Genomic DNA, 19283 nt, shown 5'->3' with positions numbered 1-19283 from the left:
CTAAATAAACTCTTATTCTATATTATACTGTCGGCGTGTGGCTGGTACCTCAGGGGGAAGGGAGGCACCCCCTACCCCCACACCTGAGTACACATCCACCAAACATATTCCTTCTATCTTTTTATAAACACAGCACCTATTTGTGCCTCCTGGAGTGTCCTATGCTGCAGTAGCAGCAGCAGCCCTGTCTTGGATGCTGTCTGTCACTGGGCTGCCTCCCCACCCTGGGGAGTTTAGTTTTGGTCCATCTGAGGCTAAAAGTCTCCCCCCCACCCCCAGAGCACTGTTCCCAGGCAGTGCTGCCTCTCTCCATGCGCTGACTCTGATGGCCTAGGGTGGTAATGGTTCTGACCTGGGTTCTGGGGTGGCACTTGTCCATCCTCTAACCTGCTGTGCTGGCAGGCTTTATTTAGGGAGGCCCAGGCTTGCTGCCAGGCCTCACATCACACAGTTTTAGACAGTATATGTTTTGAATTGTGTGTGCTGGTTCACATCTGCCATCCTACCTCTCAGGGGGCCCTCAAGTTTCAGGCTAGCCTGGGCTACACAGTGATACCCTGTTACAGAAAAACTTGAAAGGTTATTATTATTATTATTATTATTATTATTATTATTATTATTATTATTATTTTAGGTTTTTCGAGACAGGGTTTCTGTGTAGCCCTGGCTGTCCTGGAACTCACTTTGTAGACCAGGCTGGCCTCAAACTCAGAAATCTGCCTGCCTCCGCCTCCCGAGTGCTGGGATTAAAGGCGTGCGCCACCACGCCCGGCTCGAAAGGCTATTTTTTATATGACATTTGATATGCTTAGATTTTGTGTTCCACTGTTCTCTGGTTTTCCTACCTAATATGGAATGGCTATTTGAACATTTTAGTGTACTTTAGTTTATTACAATTTTACTATCTCTCTTTTGCACTGTAGGGCCAGTGAGAAGGCTCATTAGGCAAGGAGCTTGCTAAGCTTATGATCTAAGGTGGCTGGTCCTCAGAACCCACAAGGTGAAAGAGAACCAACTCCTGCAGGTTGCCTTCTGGCCCCCGAAGTACTGCATCAGTGCCCCCCCAAAAATGTGAGAAAAATTAAATACACACCAAGTTTTCAGGAGTTGTTACTTTGAGCTTTAAGTCCAATGTAGAACTCCCACAGTTCAATTACACCTGTACTTAAACTCCACCAACAGACTTGAGGGTTTGTTTGTTGTTTTCACTCTTCTGAGGTTCCCCTTCACGCTTCTCATTTGGCCATTTAACCAGGTATTTGGAATTCTAACCCTGGCTGCCCTGCCTTGCCCTTCCTGACTGAACCACAGTAGGGTTCACATGGCAAGAAGATGGGGTGGGGGGTAACACAGCTCACCTTCCTGGGACTGTAGCTGCAAGATAGTGCAGCGGTCTGCATGCACCACCAGGGTGCCAGAGACATTGCGGATATGGGGCCCTTCCGAGCAGCTCACCCGTGGCAGTGCTCAGGCCTGCTCTTCGGCCCTGGCTGCCAAGGGCTGGAGTCGACAGTGAACAGTGGCAGCTGACGGCTGCCTCCTGCCCTGCCAGTCTCCAGGCTGTCAGCCATTGCACCCATCACTTAAGAGCCATATCTGTGGAGCTGTAGCCCTAAGCACTGTCTGTCTGTCAGACCGTCCCTCCTGAGTCCTCACTGGGCTGCTTTTTACAGGGATGTGTATAATGTGCCGAGTTAAACCCTGAATCTCTCACCCCAGCTGCTAGAGGTGGGGTGTGAGCGTCTCTCCTCCTATAAAGTTATATTATTTTGTTCCTATGGGGACACATACCCTGTGGCTGGCAAAAAGAGGTTCCCTCCTTCCAACGTGTGGATCCTGAGGCTTGGTGGCAGGCTCCCCTACTGAGCCATCTTGCCTGCCCTGCGTAAAGCCCAACATTTAAAAGGCTGAACTTGTAGTTTGTTACTGTTAGTTTACACAGTTCAAATTCCTACATGCCCTTGGTTTCTATCTGGTTTTGTGTAATGTGTTGCTTCTGTTCTACAGATACTACTGTTCTCTTTTTACTTTAGATTAGACAAATCCGAAGTCCTTTCTGGGACTTGCTGTAACTCCTCAGAAGTATACTTGCACACAAACGTGGGCTGCTCTCATAGGGCAAGAACAGATTCTTACAGGCTTGGAATTCAGTTCATGCTCACCTTGTGAAGCATGGTTAACGCTGTTGCCTTTGGGCCTAGGGAGGGAACCATGCTAGACAAATGCTCCACCCCGAGCCCTGGCACAGCCTCCACACCACTGGTCCTCCTCACATCCTCTCCAGGCCCTGGTGCTTTCCAGCTGAGGATCCTCCCATCTTGCTGGCACCACTGTTCATGCTGATGGATGCTTATTGCATCTTGCCCTCCAACATCAGCAATGGGCCACAGATGAGGCCTGGCTTCTCTGGTGCCACATGTCCCTGGGGTCCTGCCCTAATCCCCTTGGTGCAGCCAGATGCAGGATGGGAAGCAGTCCCTGCTCACTTGCTAGCTTGGACCTGGGAGGACACTTGCCTTGTTTATTCACTCGCCCTGGATAAGTTTTCTGTTCTTGGTAGGAGAGAAGTTTTTAAATGAGACACTACTGTACCAGGCTGCTCGCCCAGTCACACTGTGGTCACTCTGGAGGCTGGCCCTGTCAAAGTCCCAAATCTTCCCTACTGCCAGGACCATGCATGGAACCCTTAAGTGCAGGTGCATGATGTAAGCTCCTAAGCGCCCAGGATGGCCTAGAGCTACCCTCCTGCACCCTGGGACCTCACACATTTTCAGAGGTTGTTATGGTGGCACCAAGAATTGAACTCAAGCCATGACAGACAAGCACTATTACCGCAAACCACAATTCCCATACCTCTTACTTTCTCAAGCCAGGGTCTAACCAAGTTGCCTAGATCAACCTTGGATTTGTTCTGTATCCTAGCAGGCTTTTAACTCCCCATCATCCTGCCTCAGCCCCCTGAGGAGCAAGGATTACAGATCTGTATCACTACACGCTGCCCTGGGAACTCTCCTGAGGATGGAGCCAACCCTCTTTTGGGTGCTTGTCCAGGCTGGGCTGGTCCATCTTCCTGCACCCATTAGCACTCACAGCCATGCACAGGCATTCCTGAAGTCAAAGGGCTCCGCACCGGAACCAGCTCACTCTTCAGTCTCCTGAAGAACCAGAGGCAGACATCACCATGACGACATGGGCCAGCAAGGCCTGGGGCCCCTTGCTACAAACAGACTAGATGGCATGTGCTGTTGCCAACTGTTTATTCAGGCCCAAACAGTTCATGAGTGCAGCGTGCAGCACCCATAGTCCACTGCAGGCCACTCCATCAGTAGCAAAAACCGAATTATCAGAGACCAGTGCCCGTGGCCTGCCGCCCAGGGTACGCTGCAGTCATCCAAGGGGGTGGGTTTGGCTGAATATGAAAGGTACCCAGGCAGAAGTCAGCTTGGACCTGTGTGAGCTGCCGACCCAAGGGAAGAGGGTAGGTGAAGAACAGGGGCTCCAATGTCCCGTGAACCCCAAGCTAGCCAAGAGGCTAGCATGGGATCTGGTGCTGCCAACAAGGGCTACCCTAGTGCTAAGCCTTATGGCTGAGTGAGCAGGTTTTGTGTGTGTGTGTGTGTGTGTGTGTGTGTGTGTGTGTGTGTGTTGGGGTCAGGCTGCCCCTCCTAAGGCATTGCTGCTATGAGCTACTCTGCCCCAGTGCAATAAAGAACCACAGGGTACTATTTTTCCCCAGTAGGTTCTAATGGCTCAATCACCAAAGCCTTCAGCGCCTATGGCTGGCAAACCAGGAGAAGAAGGGGCGGGGACGGGGGCGTGGGCGTGGGCGTGGGCGTGGAGCCTGCAGAACACGAACAATGCGTGGTGAACGCCAGGCTTTGATAGTGGCATCATCGCTGGCTGTCAGCAAGAGCTCCTGCTCCTGGGGGCTAAAAGCCACGGAGTTGACCACATCCTCATGCTGCAGCTTGGCTAGGCAGATGTTGTAGTGGCGGTCCCAGATATAGCCATGCCGATCTTCAGCCCCACTGTGGGATAGCATCTGAGTGAGCCCACACCCACCTGCTGAAGCCCACACCCATGCCCTGGAGCCCACCTGAGCCCACACCTGGCTACAAAATCCCTGCTGACATCCAAGAAGATGAAGAAGCACTCATCATTGGGTGTGTAGGCACGGTGCGCTCGAAGAGCTCGCTTCACCTCTCGCATGGTCTTGAGATCAAACACCAGCAAGTCAATCTCCTCTGCAATGGGTGGTGGCTGCATGGGGTCAGCTACCACTGAGCCAGGGGGCCAGGCACGGCTATTCACATACAGGTACCTGAGCGAGGGACAGGATACATCTTAGGTACAAGCACGCTATCAGATACAGGGCCAGCTGTGGTGCCCCCCCGGCTCACCAGGCCCACCTGTTATCAGGGGACAGGCCCATGCCGATGATGTGCCCATGCACATCAATGACATGGTCCAGTGCATCAAAGAAGGCATCAGAGCCCCGGCCCTCGCCCAGCACAGGCCCTGCAGTTGTCATCTGGTGTGGCAGGATCTTCTTGATGCCTGCATGGAGACCAGAGTGAGGGGTCATTCAGAGCCTGCAAGGACATCACCACCAAGGCACTCCCAATCCAAGAACAGCCCTAAGAGTCCACGAACACTGTCTACACTCAGACTCAAGCACAATTGTGTGCTCGCTCACTTGCTGACCAATCCCCTGCCTGGGTTTTCACCGCTCTTACACAGGATCAAGTGTGCCAAGGCAGAACAGTATCCCAATGCATGAGCCAAGCTTTGCCTATGGACTTGCTGGTCTGGGGAACAACACAGTGGTTGGTGACCATCCCAGGCCTAGCCCTGCCCTGCCCACCATTACCGATCTGATGCGGTGAGTACGTGAGGCAGCCAGTGGTGAAGATGAGGTACTTATTCCTGGTGTTAGCGTCATTACACTCTGGGGGCTTGGTGTGGCCCTGGGCCAGCAGCTCAGCCACCTTGGTCTCCAGTGCACAATTCCATAGATGTCTGTGTCCACCCAAGACGCTATCGAACACACGCCGTAAACCTCCCTTGACATGGCCAGAACCAGAGGTGTGCAAACCCGGGTCAGTGGCCTCTTCTTCAGTGTCCCCACCTAGGTCAAAGACTCGGCAGGGGAGCCCAGCCTGGTCGCCAGCATCCAGCAGGAGGTCCGGGCTATCAAAGCGGCTACAGTCAGCCACCATCACTGTGCGGATGGTGCTGGCATTGAGGTTCTGGATCTTAAAGAGCCGCTTGACCACGTTGACATTCTCTGACTCCACATCCTGTGGGTAACAGGTGGGTGCTGGTCAGAGGGCCATGTCTGGAGAGCAATCCACCCTGGGCCCTGCATCCGCCCTTCCATGTCCAGCCCTGGCCATGCCTTCTTCTCTATTTCCCTGCCCTACCCCACCTGTCTGCCCAGCCTGTCCCTGTCCCGGTCTGAACCTGGAAGGCATTGTTGAGCCACAGCACGGAGCAGGAGGTGATATCTCCAATGCGGTGCAGGTTCCCCGAAATGAGGCTGGTTTCTGTGAGCCAGCAGCCAAACACGTCATAGGGCTTGTTTCGCACACGGGACAGCAGGGCGAAGGAGTCTGGAGGGAAGGCCACAGCTGGGCAGACTGCTGACAGGGCACAATGGGACAGGCAGCCCAACCCAATGCCCACACTCACCTAAGCTGATGACAGCTATCTCGCCTGAGGAGGAGTTATGTGGCCCTAGGAACACCCCTGAGGCCAGCAGCAGTGAGTCATCCTGGTTGAACTGGGAAAACTGGGTGTAACTCCAGTTGTATGGCCTCATATCTGCACTGTGCTGCAGTGAGATGGTCAAGTCGTTGTTCCAGATCTGTTCCAGAAAGGCTGCAGGGTAATCACCAGGCCAGTTCACTCTGGCAGCACAGCAAGTCCCTGACTCTTCTCCATTGAGGGTTCTGGTCCTCGTGGGGCAAGAACCTTGGTCTAGGCCTTTACCACCCACTCTTACATCGTACCAATGTAGAAGGCTAGAGCTAGAGGTTAGTGCTGTTCTGAGCTTTGGGTCTTGTGTGGTCCAGATCAGGCCTCCAGGCCCTATGTGGCCCTCTCTGCTTCTCTCACCATTGGCTTCTCTTCCCACTGAGTTCTGCTGCATGGGAGAGGCACCCTCACCTTCACCGTGCAGTCCTTGGAGCAGGAGGCAAACTGGTACCCCGAGTGGGAGAAGCTGAGGTGCAGGACCTGGTCAGTGTGCTCCTTCAGTGTCTGCACCTCCACACAGGGTACCATGTCATAGAGCCGCCGGAACTCCTCATACCAGGATGTGGCCGCTGTGGGCAATATAGTGTCACTCCTGCATGCAAGGCTCCCTCACTAGTCAAGACTGAGAGCTGACAGACAGCTACAGCATGGCTACTGGGAGCTGATTTGTAAGGACTCTGGAACTCACTCCTCACTAATTAGGTCTCATCCACAGGGGCACCCTTCTGCTCACAGAGACTCCCTCTCCCCCAATACTGCCCATGTGTGAGGTCCTTGGGCCATGAGCCCCTGCCCTGAGCCAGCAGGTTTAGGGGTGTGTGTACTGACCTGGGTGGCGGGGCACATCTCGAGCCACCTGGTAGTAGCGGTAGAACTGCTCCCTCCATAAGAACTCATCCCGGGATACAGCCTGCCATTGGCGGCATACCAGCCCAGCAGCCAGTACATCAGCAGGGCCCAAACTCAGGAAGATCTGGTAGACAAGGCTGTCCGGGAGCAGGGGCAGGCCCCCCTCATCCATCGTGACATTCTGCCCAGACGGTCCTGAAACCCACCAGTGGCTGCTCTGAACCCAGGCCTCCTCATCCCCAACCCCAGGGAGAGACTGATGGTCTGGGGTTCCAGACATGACAGTCCTAGCCCCACCAACTGCCCAGCAGAGAATTCCACTGCACTGAGCATGTGCGGGGGGGGGGGGGATGTGTGTATCTCTCTTTGTGTGTACAAGCAGCACTGACCCACCACAGACCCAGCACTTCTTGAAGCACCCACCCAGAAGTAACGTTGCACCACCTCACATTCTCCAGGGCACCAAAGGACTTGCTGGACCAGACAGCAAGCCCCTGGGTACTACTGGGCCGGGTAGAACCTGGGAAGTGGGGGGCAGCCCCACCTTCCAAGTGGGGGCCTTTGACCTTCCCCAATGCTCCAGGGCACTGGGAGGCTTGAGCACAAGGCGAACAGGTCTGGGCTGCCCAACCTGGCAGGTCCAAGGGTTAGCACCCCACCCCGTCTTTGACCTTGATGCCACAGGACTTCAGGCCAGGGCTGCCTTTCTTCTGAGAAGGGGCTCCTGCTAGCCAGTGGCATCTGTCGTCTGGCCTCAGGAGAGAGCCTGGCCAGGAGGGTGGTTTCGGGTGAGAGGGGTTTCTGAGGAGGAGACGTCAGGGACCGCGCTTTGCTGCTTAGCTAGAGTGGGCAGCGGCTCCTTCATTCACCCACTCAACACCAGCGGGCGGGTTAGGACGCCAACCTGCCAAGGCCATCACTGGCCAGATAAGGCCACCAAAGGCTGTACAAGTGTAGACATTGCAGGAAAAAAAATATGGTGACAGTGAACAAAGCCCGTGAAGGTGACAAAGGCCAGTTAAAGTAGGACAAGGCAGGGCGAGGCCCATGACCGGGACCAGGCCCGAGAAAATAAACGAAGGCCAGGGCCGGGGACAAGGGACACCGAAGGTGGCAGAAGGCTGGTAACTGCAGGACTGGGAGTTATGGGGCACAAGGCTGGTGACTGGGGACCGGGCAGATGACACAGGTGAGCACGGCGGGGCCAAAGGCGGGACTCACCGCGGTGCCTCTGCCCGCTGCGCTGCGCCCCGGCTTCCGCCGCCGCTCTAGTCTCCGCCTCCGCGTCTTTATGGAGGCGCCAGGCTCGACGCTGAGAGCCCCGAGGCATCGATGGACGGTTTTTTTTTTTGTTTGTTTGTTTTTTTCCCCTACCCCCCCCCCCCGTCTTGCGCCTGCGCCTCAGGCTCTGATTAGCAGCCGGCGTTTCTTATGCGCCTGCGCAGACTCTTTCCCGCTCTGACTCACTGAAGGTGCTCACTCCTGGCTACCCTAAAGGACAGAGGAATGAGCCAGGCTCAGCGGGGCCGGTTCGAGACTCTGCCCCTGCTCTCTCTGCTGCTGGGCTTTGAACAAGTGACTTTATGAGCACGTTCTTGTTGGTTGTGGGGTTAAAGACAGTTATTGCATACAGAGGGTTGAGCACTGACAAGTGGAAATAGGGGTGCAGAGTTGTCAACTCTTTTTTGTTTGTTTGTTTGTTGTTTTTTTTTGAGACAGGGTTTCTCTGTGTAGCCCTGGCTGTCCTGGAACTCACTCTGTAGACCAGGCTGGCCACGAACTCAGAAATCCGCCTGCTTCTGCGTCCCTAGTGCTGGGACTAAAGGCGTGCGCCACCACGCCTGGCTTTAGAGGTCAACTCTTAACTTTGCACTTGGGACGCAATGCCCAGCCCCTGTCAGGGCTAGGTTCTAGGATGAACCCTGGCTTGGGTTAGGGGTTCAATAATCGGAAGACAGATGTGGACTTCCTGGACTGCTTCCCGTGGCACTGGACAGTGGACTCTGACCTAGGACAGACTGTCTGTAGCAGACTGTCCGTAGCAGGTCGACCATGCTGTCCCCAGGGGCTGTGTTGTTCTTCACCCTGCTCTTGACAGCCAGTTCGCTGGGCCAAAGGACTCGAAAGCCTAGTGGGTCTACCTCCCTCATCAGCACTATCCAGCCCCAGGCCAATTTCAATGCTCAGAAGGTAAAATCTGGGAGTGAGTGGGGGCAGGCAAAGGAGCAATAAGAACCTGCCAACTTGGCGGGATTGGTCCACGGTGCCCCATTTCCCCAGTCCTGAGCGCTCATAGTCAACTTCCAGTTTGCAGGGACATGGCTCCTTGTGGCTGTGGGCTCTTCGTGCAGCTTTCTTCAGGAGCAGGGACACCGAGCTGAGGCCACCACATTGCACACAGCTCCCCAGGACGCAGCTATGGCTGTCAGCACCTTCCGAAAGCTGTGAGTCCCAGCAGGACTTCACCCCAGCCCCTGAGCCCACCTTACTCTGCCCTTCTGACTCTAAACCTCGTCTCTAGCTCTTCTGTGGCCTAGATCGCTATCCCATATGGCCTCTCCTGGGTTGGAGTTCCTAGAGTCTGGGTGACTCCTCTTATGAAATACCTTCTTCCCCTCCCCAGAGATGGGATATGTTGGCAGGTACGCCAACTCTTTGGGAACACAGGGGTCCCTGGCCACTTCTTGTCCCAAGGTGAGGCAGGGGTATCAAGGGAGAGGGTTCAGGGCTGGAGGCAGCGGGGAAGGGACTGATGTGCTGCTGTGGCTCTGCCTCAGTCCCACGGGCCCGTGGACCAGTGCAGATGGTGGTTGCTGAGACCGACTATGAGAGCTTTGCCATCCTGTATCTGCAACAGGCAAAGAAGCTGTCTGTGAAACTATACGGTGCGTACTAGTCCTGTGATCACACATGACCTTGTGCTTTTCACACATGACCTGTGGACAGGGTGTCCCCAGATGGACACCCCCCCTCCTCAGTCCTTTTCTATCCCCATACGCTCGGTAGCAGGCACCCTAGATGAACAGCTACGTGGTGTGGGGATTGGATGGGGCAGGGACACACAGCTGCCCTGGCTGTGTCCTGGGTACCCTGCCATGTTGAAACCACTGGAACTCTGCCTGTCCCACAGTCCGCTCACTGCCAGTGAGTGACTCTGTCCTGGATGTGTTTGAGCAGCGAGTCAGGGGAGCCAACCTGACAGAAGACCAGATCTTTTTCTTTCCCAAGTATGGTGAGTGTCCCCAGCCCAGTGATCCTCCTGGATGACCCCTGAGACCTCTCTTACTACTACCTGGGCCCCTAGGTTTCTGCGAGACTGCGGACCAATTACACATCCTGAACGGTGAGTGGTCAGCAGGGCAGAGCAGTGAAGGGCTGTGGTCAAGGTCTTTCCTGCCCCTGCTAAGGTTTTTATCTACTGCAGAGGTGCCGAGATAAGGCCATCTAGTGGAGAAGCTGTGGACAGTGGACTACCCTCCGAGAGTTCTGAGCATCCTGAATGCACTCTTGGGGTCTCTCCTTTCTGGCCCCAGAAGCACCCCTTCATACAGCTCTGTTGTCCTAGGTCTTTTCATTAAACATCAGACTTGGCCCTGGGTCTTTTGTCTATTTTGTCAACCTGGATAGGAGTTCCACAAGGCCCAGGTGCGAAGGGAATTAGGAACACACACACACACACACACACACACACACACACCCCTCGGCTGTTTGAGGCTTCTGCCCTAGGGAGGTGGAGCTAGAAACAGCACTGGGCCCTTGCTCCCTCCCTGAGCCTGTCCCTCTCTGCAGTGAGGGCACACACCTTCCCTTACTCTCCAACCCTAGCCCTCTGCTCTGCCTGAGTACCCATGGGGAGTGGGACTCAGGGTCCTGCTAGGGTATCTTCCCTGGAGAGGGGCATAGGCCCACCAAGAAGCCCTCTAGACCCCTCCTAGTCCTTGACCCTGGAGGCTAAAGAGCCAGAGGCCTGGGGGTACTTGCAGGAAGATACCAGGATGTGTTTGAGGAAGTGGTTGGAGCACATAGAGTGGAAAGCTGTACCCCAGGAGCACATAGAGTGGAAAGCTGTACCCCAGGAGCACATAGAGTGGAAAGCTGTACCCCAGGAGCNGAGCACATAGAGTGGAAAGCTGTACCCCAGGAGCACATAGAGTGGAAAGCTGTACCCCAGGAGCACATAGAGTGGAAAGCTGTACCCCAGGAGCAGGAGTGGGCAGACTACTCCATGAGCCGGCTAGAGTTGAGCATGGGACTCCTGGCATGTGGGTTTCATTTCTGATAGAGCTGGCCCCCAGGATCACCTGACCGACTGCAGTCAAGGTTACTGGCTACAGGGAACGGGAGGCAGGAAGCATGTTGTGCATATGCCCTTAAAGGAGGATCTGGGCCTTTTCTCCAGACAGAAGCAGTGATCTTTCAAGATCTGGGCTGGTTTGCTTGGCCCTATAGGGCTGGAGTTCAGGGAACTGGGCATCATCCCAGATGTAGCAGGGCTCCTGTCTGCGTTGCTGCTGGCCTGAAAACGTCCAGCATATATTTAATAAGCATTTCTCAAATGCCCCAAGCCATGAGGACACAAAGTAGGCAAGTCCTTGTCCTTGCAGGGAGAGTGAAGTCCAGGCTCAGCCACCTATCGATGACAGGACGGCAGAGACAGACTAAGCCCTCCGCTCCCCAGTCCACCATGTCCTCCCCTCTAGCAACGCCCCGTGAGCTGCAGTACTAGCAGAACTGCTGTATGATTCCTGGAGTGAGGTCAGAAGCCTTGTCTGCTGGTGTGTTTTTAGGGACAAGAGGTACAGAGATACCGATGGGTGGCTGCTCTCGGGGCCACAGCTGTCCCTGAAGAGGCTTTGATCACGCAGGGTCTCTGGGCAGCAAATAGACTGGAGAGTAAGTGAACCACCATGTCCCTTAGAAGGAGGAATTTTAGGAGACTGTCCTGTCCACAAACAGAGCTCACCGGACGGAGCACCGTGATCTTGTGCTGCTTGACCCTAGCTCCAGCAATACTGTTCTCTTTTTTTCTTGTGTTCCATAACAGAAAGTGATGTTCCCACTCTGGTAGCGGTTGGGCTCATGTGACCCTCTGCCTTGTTGCCTTATGGGTCTGAATGGGCCAAGCATGGACCATGCCATTAGCTTTTGACATAGAGCTCTAGAATTGACACCCATTTTAGTCTCTGTTTTTAAAAAGAGGGTCTTGCCAGGTAGTGGTGGCGCATGCCTTTAATCCCAGCACTCGGGAGGCAGAGGCAGGCAGATTTCTGAGTTCGAGGCCAGCCTGGTCTACAAAGTGAGTTCCAGGACAGCCAGGGCTACACAGAGAAACCCTGTCTCAAAAAAAAAAGCTTCAGTTAAATTTGAAAGTATTAGGTATTTTAGTGATAACTATATCACACACACACACACACACACACACACACACATTTGTGTGTGTGTGTGTGTGTGTATGTCGGAGGACACTGGAGGACAGAGGACAACTTGCAGGCGTTGGGTCTCTTCTTCCATGTTTAATAGGTTCTGGGGACACACAGAAGGTCAGGCCTAGAGGAAGCACCCTAACCTGTTGGGCTAATTCACTAGCCATGCATATATTTTTTACTTATCTTTCTTTTTTCAAAGAATTAATTATTTATTTTATGTATCTGAGTGCACTGTAGCTATCTTCACATCCACCAGAAGAGGGCATCGGATCCCATTACAGATGGTTGTGAGCCACCATGTGGTTGCTGGGAGTTGAACTCAGGACCTCTGGAAGTGAGGAAGAATGCTTGCTGCACAATCATGTGGGCATGAGTTTGGAGCTCCAGAATTAACCTAAAAATATTGGCATGTCTGGTCCCACCTACAACCCACTGAGTTAGAGGCAGGCCAGAGGCAAGACTACAGAGTTTGTTGCACTCCGCACAGATCCAGTGAGAATGGCATCTCAGGGGGATAGGCAGAGGGCCACCAGTGTCCCCTTGCTCTGCTTGCTTGCACACACACACACACACACACACACACACACACACACACGCGTATATACAGAGCATCCGCATATTCATACACAAATGTTTCTTCTAATTTGTCTATCACCTTTGAATTCTTTTTTAAGATTTATTTATTTATGTATGTATGTGAGTACACTGTAGCTGTACAGATGGTTGTGAGCCTTCATGTGGTTGCTGGGAATTGAATTTTTAGGTCAACCCCACTCCAGCCCAAAGATTTATTTATTATTATACATAAGTACACTGTAGCTGTCTTCTGACACCCCAGACGAGGGCATCAGATCTCATTACAGATGGTTGTGAGCTACCATGTGGTTGCTGGGATTTGAACTTAGGACCTTCAGAAGAGCAGTCAGTGCTCTTATCTGCTGAGCCATCTCACCAGCCCTCACCTTTGAATTCTAATAGGTCATTTATAACATCTAAGAAGAAAATAATTTTAAAAATATGTAGAGGCCACAGGGTTAGAGGACTTGACCTTTAGGGGCTGCCTACCTGGACTTAGGGGGTTGTGCCCCTTCTCAAGAGGCTGGGCCAAGCAGTCGGGCACCTGCCCTTTTTGTCCACCCAGGTGCTCCATGAACAGGTACCACCCTGGCTATGAGGATAGCTCAGGGGCTTCCTGCCACTCGGCACAGTGTCCTGGGAAAGAACTCTGGGGCTGGGGAGTGAGTCTTCACCGAGAGAGGAGGCAGAGCACATTGAAGAGGAGTTTTGTTCTGCCTGTCCCTGTTGGAAGGAAAGAGGAAGATGGCTGAGGAGGACAAAGAGAACAGTGGACAGGCAGGAGGAAGAAAGAGGAGCACCAGGGAGGGCTGGCCTCCAGGGCGGCTGTTGGGGAGTGGGTTGGTCTGAGCTTTGTGCTGTTATCATGTGCGGGGGGGCCCCCCTCCTCACAATCTTGGTCTTGTATGAAGGACTGGTCAGCTTCAGGACACTACACAGGACCCCAGATCTCTTTCTGTCCCAAGATGGTCAGTTTCTTTGCTGTAAACCCAGTGTAGCACCCTGGGCACTGGTTGGAGGCTCCACCAATTACTTTAAAGGTGGGAGGAGCTGCGCCACTTCCAGTTCAGGCCGTGCTTGAAGGTTGATGTACAATAACTACATCAGCCTCCAAGACCTAGGAAAGAGGACAGCCGGGACACTGTGTAGGACACTGGGTCACCATAAGGCTTAGCTCCTGAGGCCAGTTCCCCTTCGTGGAGTTTCAGCAGGCCTGGGAAAGCTTGGTCCATCAAGGGCCAGCTTGGTCTGTCTCCCTGCTCTCTAAGTTTTCTAAGTGCCCTGCTCTGCAGAAAAGACAGCACAGGGAACTGGCTGGGATGGTGCTGAGCCGCCTTCAGGAAGTTCAGACAGGAACCACCCACACTAAGTTTGCATAGCTTCTCTCTTGAATCAACAGCCCGTGACCAGAAAGAGGACGACACTAACCACTCACAGCCTCTGCGGCTGGGCTTCTACCAGGATCTCACGCCTACAGCACCTTGAACTATAGGACCCCACTCACTGAAGGTCACACCCATAGGGCTCCATCCCCATTGGACCATCCCATGGGGCCTGCACACCTATAGTGTCCTGCTCTTAAAGAATAGGACTTACAAGGTCCTGTCCCCACTGTGCCTCCTCTCTTAAGTCTCCTACATTGTTCTTCCCGCAGCCCCACCCCTCCCATCTGCAATGGAGGCCTTTTTGAAATCCTCCAGTACTTCTCACCCAACCCCGGAGTTCCCGAGGCCCCTCCCTCTCCCTCTGACCAGCGCTGTGTTCTGATAGGGGACAGACAGTGCTTAAGCCCACACCAGTTTTAGCACAAGTTCGGTGGGGAGCATGGAACGGCCTGGGGGCCGTGGACACTAGGGATAGTTACGGTGCCCACCTAGAACAGGTAGTTCTTTGGCACGAAGGCTGGATAGGGTGAATGGGCTCGTTTCTGACCCACCTGTAGGTGCACTTAGAACTGGTGTTTGGAGTCACGGGACGGCCCCAGCTGGGCCCAGTAGGTTTTCTCTTCCTTGGCTAGGACTCAAGAGACCCTGGCAAGTGTTTAGAGTCTGAGAGGTTCAGCCCTGCCCTGTCTCCACACCCACCTGTCTGCCGTACCCCTCAGGGCCCTGGCCACGTAGGCTGTGAAGAACCAGGTTTCTGAACAAAGGCTTTACCACAGCCAGTCCTTGGGCAGGCTGTGTCCCTCTGGAGCCAGTCCTTGGGCAGGCTGTGTCCCTCTGGAGCCAGTCCTCGGGCAGGCTGTGTCCCTCTGGAGCCTGGTGGCTGTCGGGATGGGCCCTTGGTGGGCTCTGTGGCTGATACTCACCCTGCCCCCAATCCTGGAGGGTCAGATCTCAGCCATGTCTCAAGGCTTTCCCCAGATGACGAGCTTCCAAAGTGACCAGGTACGGGGTTTTCAAAGGAGAAGAAGCGGGTGGCAGCTGGCCAGGGTCCTGGCTTGTGGGGGGAGGGAGCGTGCAGGCCTGTGGGCACTGCTCAGAGAGGCCAGGGAAGAACCTGAATTAAGAGTGAACCCACTAATGGCTTCCTCCGTGAAAGGAGACGAGCAGAGGCTTGGGACCGCCACCTGGCCCCTGGCCCCTGGCCAAGGCCACCCGCTGCGTGCCAGATCGAAGGCAGATTGAGGGTCTGCCAGTGTCACTGACAGAGACCTGGCCTGCGGTTGCCTCCTGAGGAGGGGTCCTAGCTGATTGTGGGCTGCTCGGGGAAGGGTGGGCAGGGGCTGCCTGTGCCCACCACCAGCCATGCAGTTTCAGGGAGAGTGGTTTGTCCTCGGTCTGGCAGACAACACCTACAGGAAAGAGCACCGGGCCTTGCTGAATTTCTTCACTACATTGTTCGAGCTGAAAGAGAAAAGTCAGTTTCAGGTGACCAACTCCATGTCTCGGTGAGTGGGGGTGTCTGTTGTGCCAGCAAGCAGTCAAGGACTTGGGGCTGTGTTTTGGGAACCTGGCATGGCCTAGTCACATTGCGGGTTGAGGGACCACATCTGGAGGCCATGCTTAGCACAGCCTGCTTAATGACATAAAGCCCAATCCAGCTGATGGGCTGAAGACCAGAGGAAGGCATCTGGTGACTTACTCGGGCCAGTGTGACTCCCCAGATGGGTTTTAGAGTCTTGTGTGGTTAGGGACCCCTTTCTCGGTCTCCGTCTTGGTTCTGCCTGTCCTGCCTTGATCTCTTGGGCAGGTTCTTGTTCTCTCAGCCCTAACAGTGGCAGACAGCTCTGCTTTATAATCTGTTCTTGACCCTTTCTGGAGCTAGTTATCTTGGGTGCCATAGGGGGCTAGCCGCTGAGACCCAAAAACACTTTCTTTTGAACATGACAAGTCCCTGTAGATTTGAGGACCTGTGCTTGCTTGAGCAGGAGCCAGTCTTGTGGCATTGGGCCAGACTTCTAGGAAGGGCAGAGTAGCTGAGGGGAGCAGGGGAGGCCTCCAGTCATCTCCATGCTTCTGGGACACAGACCCCTCCAAATGAATGGCTGGATATTTTTTTTTCTTGGTGGTCTACCAAGATGGGCCTGTCTGGCTTCCTTAGTCTTCTGCCCCACCTCTGCCCCTGCTCCTGCCTATCCCCCCCACAGGGGCAAGCACTGCAACACTTGGTCCTACACCCTGATCCCAGCAACCAAGCCTGGGCAATTCACCAGGGACAACAGAGGTGAGAGAGACATGGGTGGGAGGGAGGGACATGGCTGTCTTAGGAACCTGACATGTGTGTCCCTCAGGGTCAGGGCCTGGGGCAGACAAAGAGAACGTACAGGTCATAGAGACAGACTACAACAAGTTCGCCCTGGTGCTGTCCCTCAGACAGACAAGCAGCCAGAACATCACAAGGGTCAGCCTTCTGGGTGAGCCCCTGCTTCCTTAAGGCCTATGCAGAACCTTCCTCAGGAGGGTGCTTTCCTGGGTTTGGGGCAGCTTGGGGGCAAATACCTTACTACCGCCAAGTACTGAGAGCCTTGTCGTCCTCTGGCCACAGGCAGAAACTGGAGAGTTCCTCCTAAGGCAATAGACAAGTTCATCTGCCTGACCAGGACCCAAAACCTCACAAAGAATAACTTCCTCTTTCCTGATTTGACTGGTAATGGTTTGCATGCGGTGGGTGATGGGGTCCGGAGGCCCTGGACTATGGTGGCACCTCCCTCGGCCTTCACAAGTCCCATAGCCACTCTCCAGGCAGACACTGCAGATCTTCAGGGGACATGTGTAGGGCCTTACAGTCCCAGACAGTCTGAACCAGGTGCTTGTTCACAGAGTTTAATCTGAGCCAGAAGGGAGGTCCTCATGGCTCATGGTCCTATCTGAGTCCTGGGCCATTTTGTTCCAGTTCTGTGTCCCTGTCACAAGCTGCCCCCCCCCCCCCGCAGATTCTCCTGTTCTGGGACTGTCCTCTCTCTACTCTGTTTCCCTGTTCGCAGGACACTGGATGGAGTTCTTCCATGGAAGTCCCTGAGTACGGACAGCGTATTCCTAGTAGGAAAGTCTTGGAGAGCCTAAGGCCGAGAGGCTTCGGGGCTGAGCCCTGTCTTCAGCCTCATGCCTCTTGTTACTGGCATTAGGACCGCTCTCCAATCTCCATCCAGTCCAGGGACATTTCCCACCATGCCACCTCCGGTACAAACCTGTCCAGCCACATTTGAACACCCAAGCATGTACCACAAGCACTCAGGCAGGCATATGCTTGCACACACCTGCTCACACATGCACCTTCACCTCTCACCCTTGTCATTTCTAGATGGTGTCCTACTGCATAGCCCAGGCTGGTCTGGGATTCATGATTCTCTTGCTTTAGCCTCCTGGGTGCTGGTATTTTTTGGCCTGTGCACATCTCATACATCCCCATGTGATCACATGTGTGTTTGCACTAACCTTAACACTCATGGTATCATACTGCCATGATGTACCAAAGTCTAGGATCCTGTGGGGTCAGGCAGTGCTGTGCAGGGGTTTCTGGAGGAGCCCAGACTAGTGACAGAGTGCACTCTACAGGGCATGTCTCCTTTTTTTTTTTTTTTTTTTTTTAAGATTTATTTATTATATGTAAGTACACTGTAGCTGTTTTCAGACACTCCAGAAGAGGGCATCAGATCTTGTTATGGATGGTTGTAAGCCACCATGTGGTTGCTAAGACTTGAACTCAGGACCTTTGGAAGAGCAGTCCGTGCTCTTAACCACTGAGCCATCTCTCCAACCCAGGGCATGTCTCCTAATCCCCTCCTTGCAGCCACTTCTGGTCTCATCTCCCTGCCCAACTTCCAGTTTGTCTGCCTGTTGTCCCTCCTAAGTCACTCCCCAGATTCTCCTTCTTATCCACCATCCCAATACTGTCTCCTCCCCATTAGACTGGTTACCGGATCCAAAAGTCTGCTGAAGAAGGAATTGGTTCCTGCCAGTAGAGCCTCACCCTGCCTCTGCCCTCAACACAAATAAAATATGAGTCCAGAGTGTGACCACTGTGATCATGGGGTAGGTGAGAGGCAAGAGCGTGAGCCTCTAACCCTGCAGGACCATAATGGTCATCTTCTGAGTAACCCCACACTGGCTTCAACCCATACAAGACTCCGCTCCTTCCCTGTACCTAGCAGAGCTCCAAGGTGGACATGATGGACTGTGGTAGGCCCAGGGCATGTCCTTGCAGCACTGGGTCCCATGTGGCAGACAGGAACACTCAGAGCCCCAGAGCAGGCAGATGTCCCGGGCTGGAAAATGGTCAGGGCACGCCTTCCTTCTGTGGGATGTGGAGACAAACATTTCTAGGCCTGACCTTCATTCTAGGGACGTCATTTAGAAATAGAGAGACAGCCGGGCAGTGGTGGCACATGCCTTTAATCCCAGCACTTGGGAGGCAGAGGCAGAGGCAGAGGCAGAGGCAGGTAGATTTCTGAGTTCAAGGCCAGCCTGTTCTACAGAGTGAGTTCCAGGACAGCCAGGGCTACACAGAGAATTCCTGTCTCGAAAAACCAAAACCAAAAAAAAAAAAAAAGAACTCAAACAGCAGAGACAGGCCGCCACACTCAACCTTTACCCTTCTAAAATACTAATACTTTACTGTTTGGGAGGGTGGCACAGGGATTGTGGGAGTGGAAGTGTTTACAATTCCTCTGATGGTAGACCTTCCCCACCCCTTAGGTATATAGCCTCATGCTCACTTCCTATTGAGCAAGTTGTAGAGGAATTAAGCACTTTCTGGACCATGGCTGGGGCACGGTAGGAACAGACCTGAGGACTTTCCTGATGACACCAATAAGACCAACTCCAAGTCAAGTCTCAAGGGGTACCATAAGTAGAGCCTTGGAACACAGTTCAGCATTCTGTTGCTATCTGACCTCCAAATCAAACTCGACAAGGGAGGCCTGGTTTCTTTCACCCTTAATTGTGTCCCAGATGTTTCCAAGATGGCACCTCTCATAGAGAAAGTGACAGGCATCTGACTCACTGTATGACTGGACTGATGATTGGATGGTTGCATGATGCATGAATGGGTGGCTGGTGGCTTGTGGCTGGCTGATGCATGGGTGGGTGGTGGATGGCAGATGCATGGGTGGCTGGTGGATGGCTGATGCATGGGTGGCTGGTGGATGGCTGATGCATGGGTGGCTGGTGGATGGCAGATGCATGGGTGGCTGATGCATGGGTGGCTGGTGGATGGCAGATGCATGGGTGGCTG

General features: G+C 53.9%; 3 protein-coding genes across 7 annotated transcripts; 2 read left to right on the top strand and 1 right to left on the bottom strand.

Moving 5' to 3' along the window:
• Positions 1-3240: 3240 nt before the first annotated feature.
• Fbxw5 (F-box and WD repeat domain containing 5) lies at positions 3241-7948 on the bottom strand. 5 transcript variants are annotated; one of them, XM_029536816.1, is made up of 9 exons: positions 7828-7948; positions 6586-6801; positions 6169-6326; positions 5692-5880; positions 5464-5612; positions 4871-5300; positions 4410-4557; positions 4109-4321; positions 3241-4028 (listed from the first exon to the last, which is right to left on the bottom strand). In XM_029536816.1, exons 4-9 carry the CDS (start codon positions 5819-5821, stop codon positions 3767-3769), a joined length of 1332 nt encoding a protein of 443 aa, XP_029392676.1. In that variant the 5' UTR covers positions 5822-5880; positions 6169-6326; positions 6586-6801; positions 7828-7948; the 3' UTR covers positions 3241-3766. The 5 variants fall into 5 exon arrangements, with proteins under 5 accessions (XP_029392676.1, XP_021048605.2, XP_029392674.1 ...); XM_021192946.2 differs by having other exon boundaries at positions 5692-5866; positions 7828-7942; XM_029536814.1 differs by lacking the exon at positions 7828-7948 and adding an exon at positions 7278-7819 and having other exon boundaries at positions 5129-5300; positions 5692-5866.
• Positions 7949-8464: 516 nt separating this feature from the next.
• Positions 8465-10198, top strand: C8g (complement C8 gamma chain). Its single transcript, XM_021192947.2, has 7 exons — positions 8465-8796; positions 8914-9050; positions 9230-9300; positions 9384-9491; positions 9737-9838; positions 9911-9949; positions 10031-10198. Exons 1-7 carry the CDS (start codon positions 8659-8661, stop codon positions 10042-10044), a joined length of 609 nt encoding a protein of 202 aa, XP_021048606.1. The 5' UTR covers positions 8465-8658; the 3' UTR covers positions 10045-10198.
• A 4639-nt stretch (positions 10199-14837) lies between these two features.
• Positions 14838-18047, top strand: Lcn12 (lipocalin 12). The gene is made up of 6 exons (XM_021195023.1): positions 14838-14995; positions 15362-15498; positions 16198-16274; positions 16342-16464; positions 16596-16697; positions 17959-18047. The coding sequence occupies exons 1-6, from the start codon at positions 14882-14884 to the stop codon at positions 17985-17987; spliced, it is 582 nt and encodes a 193-aa protein (XP_021050682.1). The 5' UTR covers positions 14838-14881; the 3' UTR covers positions 17988-18047.
• Positions 18048-19283: the final 1236 nt, after the last annotated feature.

The sequence above is a fragment of the Mus pahari genome, chromosome 3 (genome assembly GCF_900095145.1).
Source record: "Mus pahari chromosome 3, PAHARI_EIJ_v1.1, whole genome shotgun sequence".
NCBI lineage: Eukaryota > Metazoa > Chordata > Mammalia > Rodentia > Muridae > Mus > Mus pahari.
This window is presented reverse-complemented; position numbering and strand designations above follow the sequence as displayed.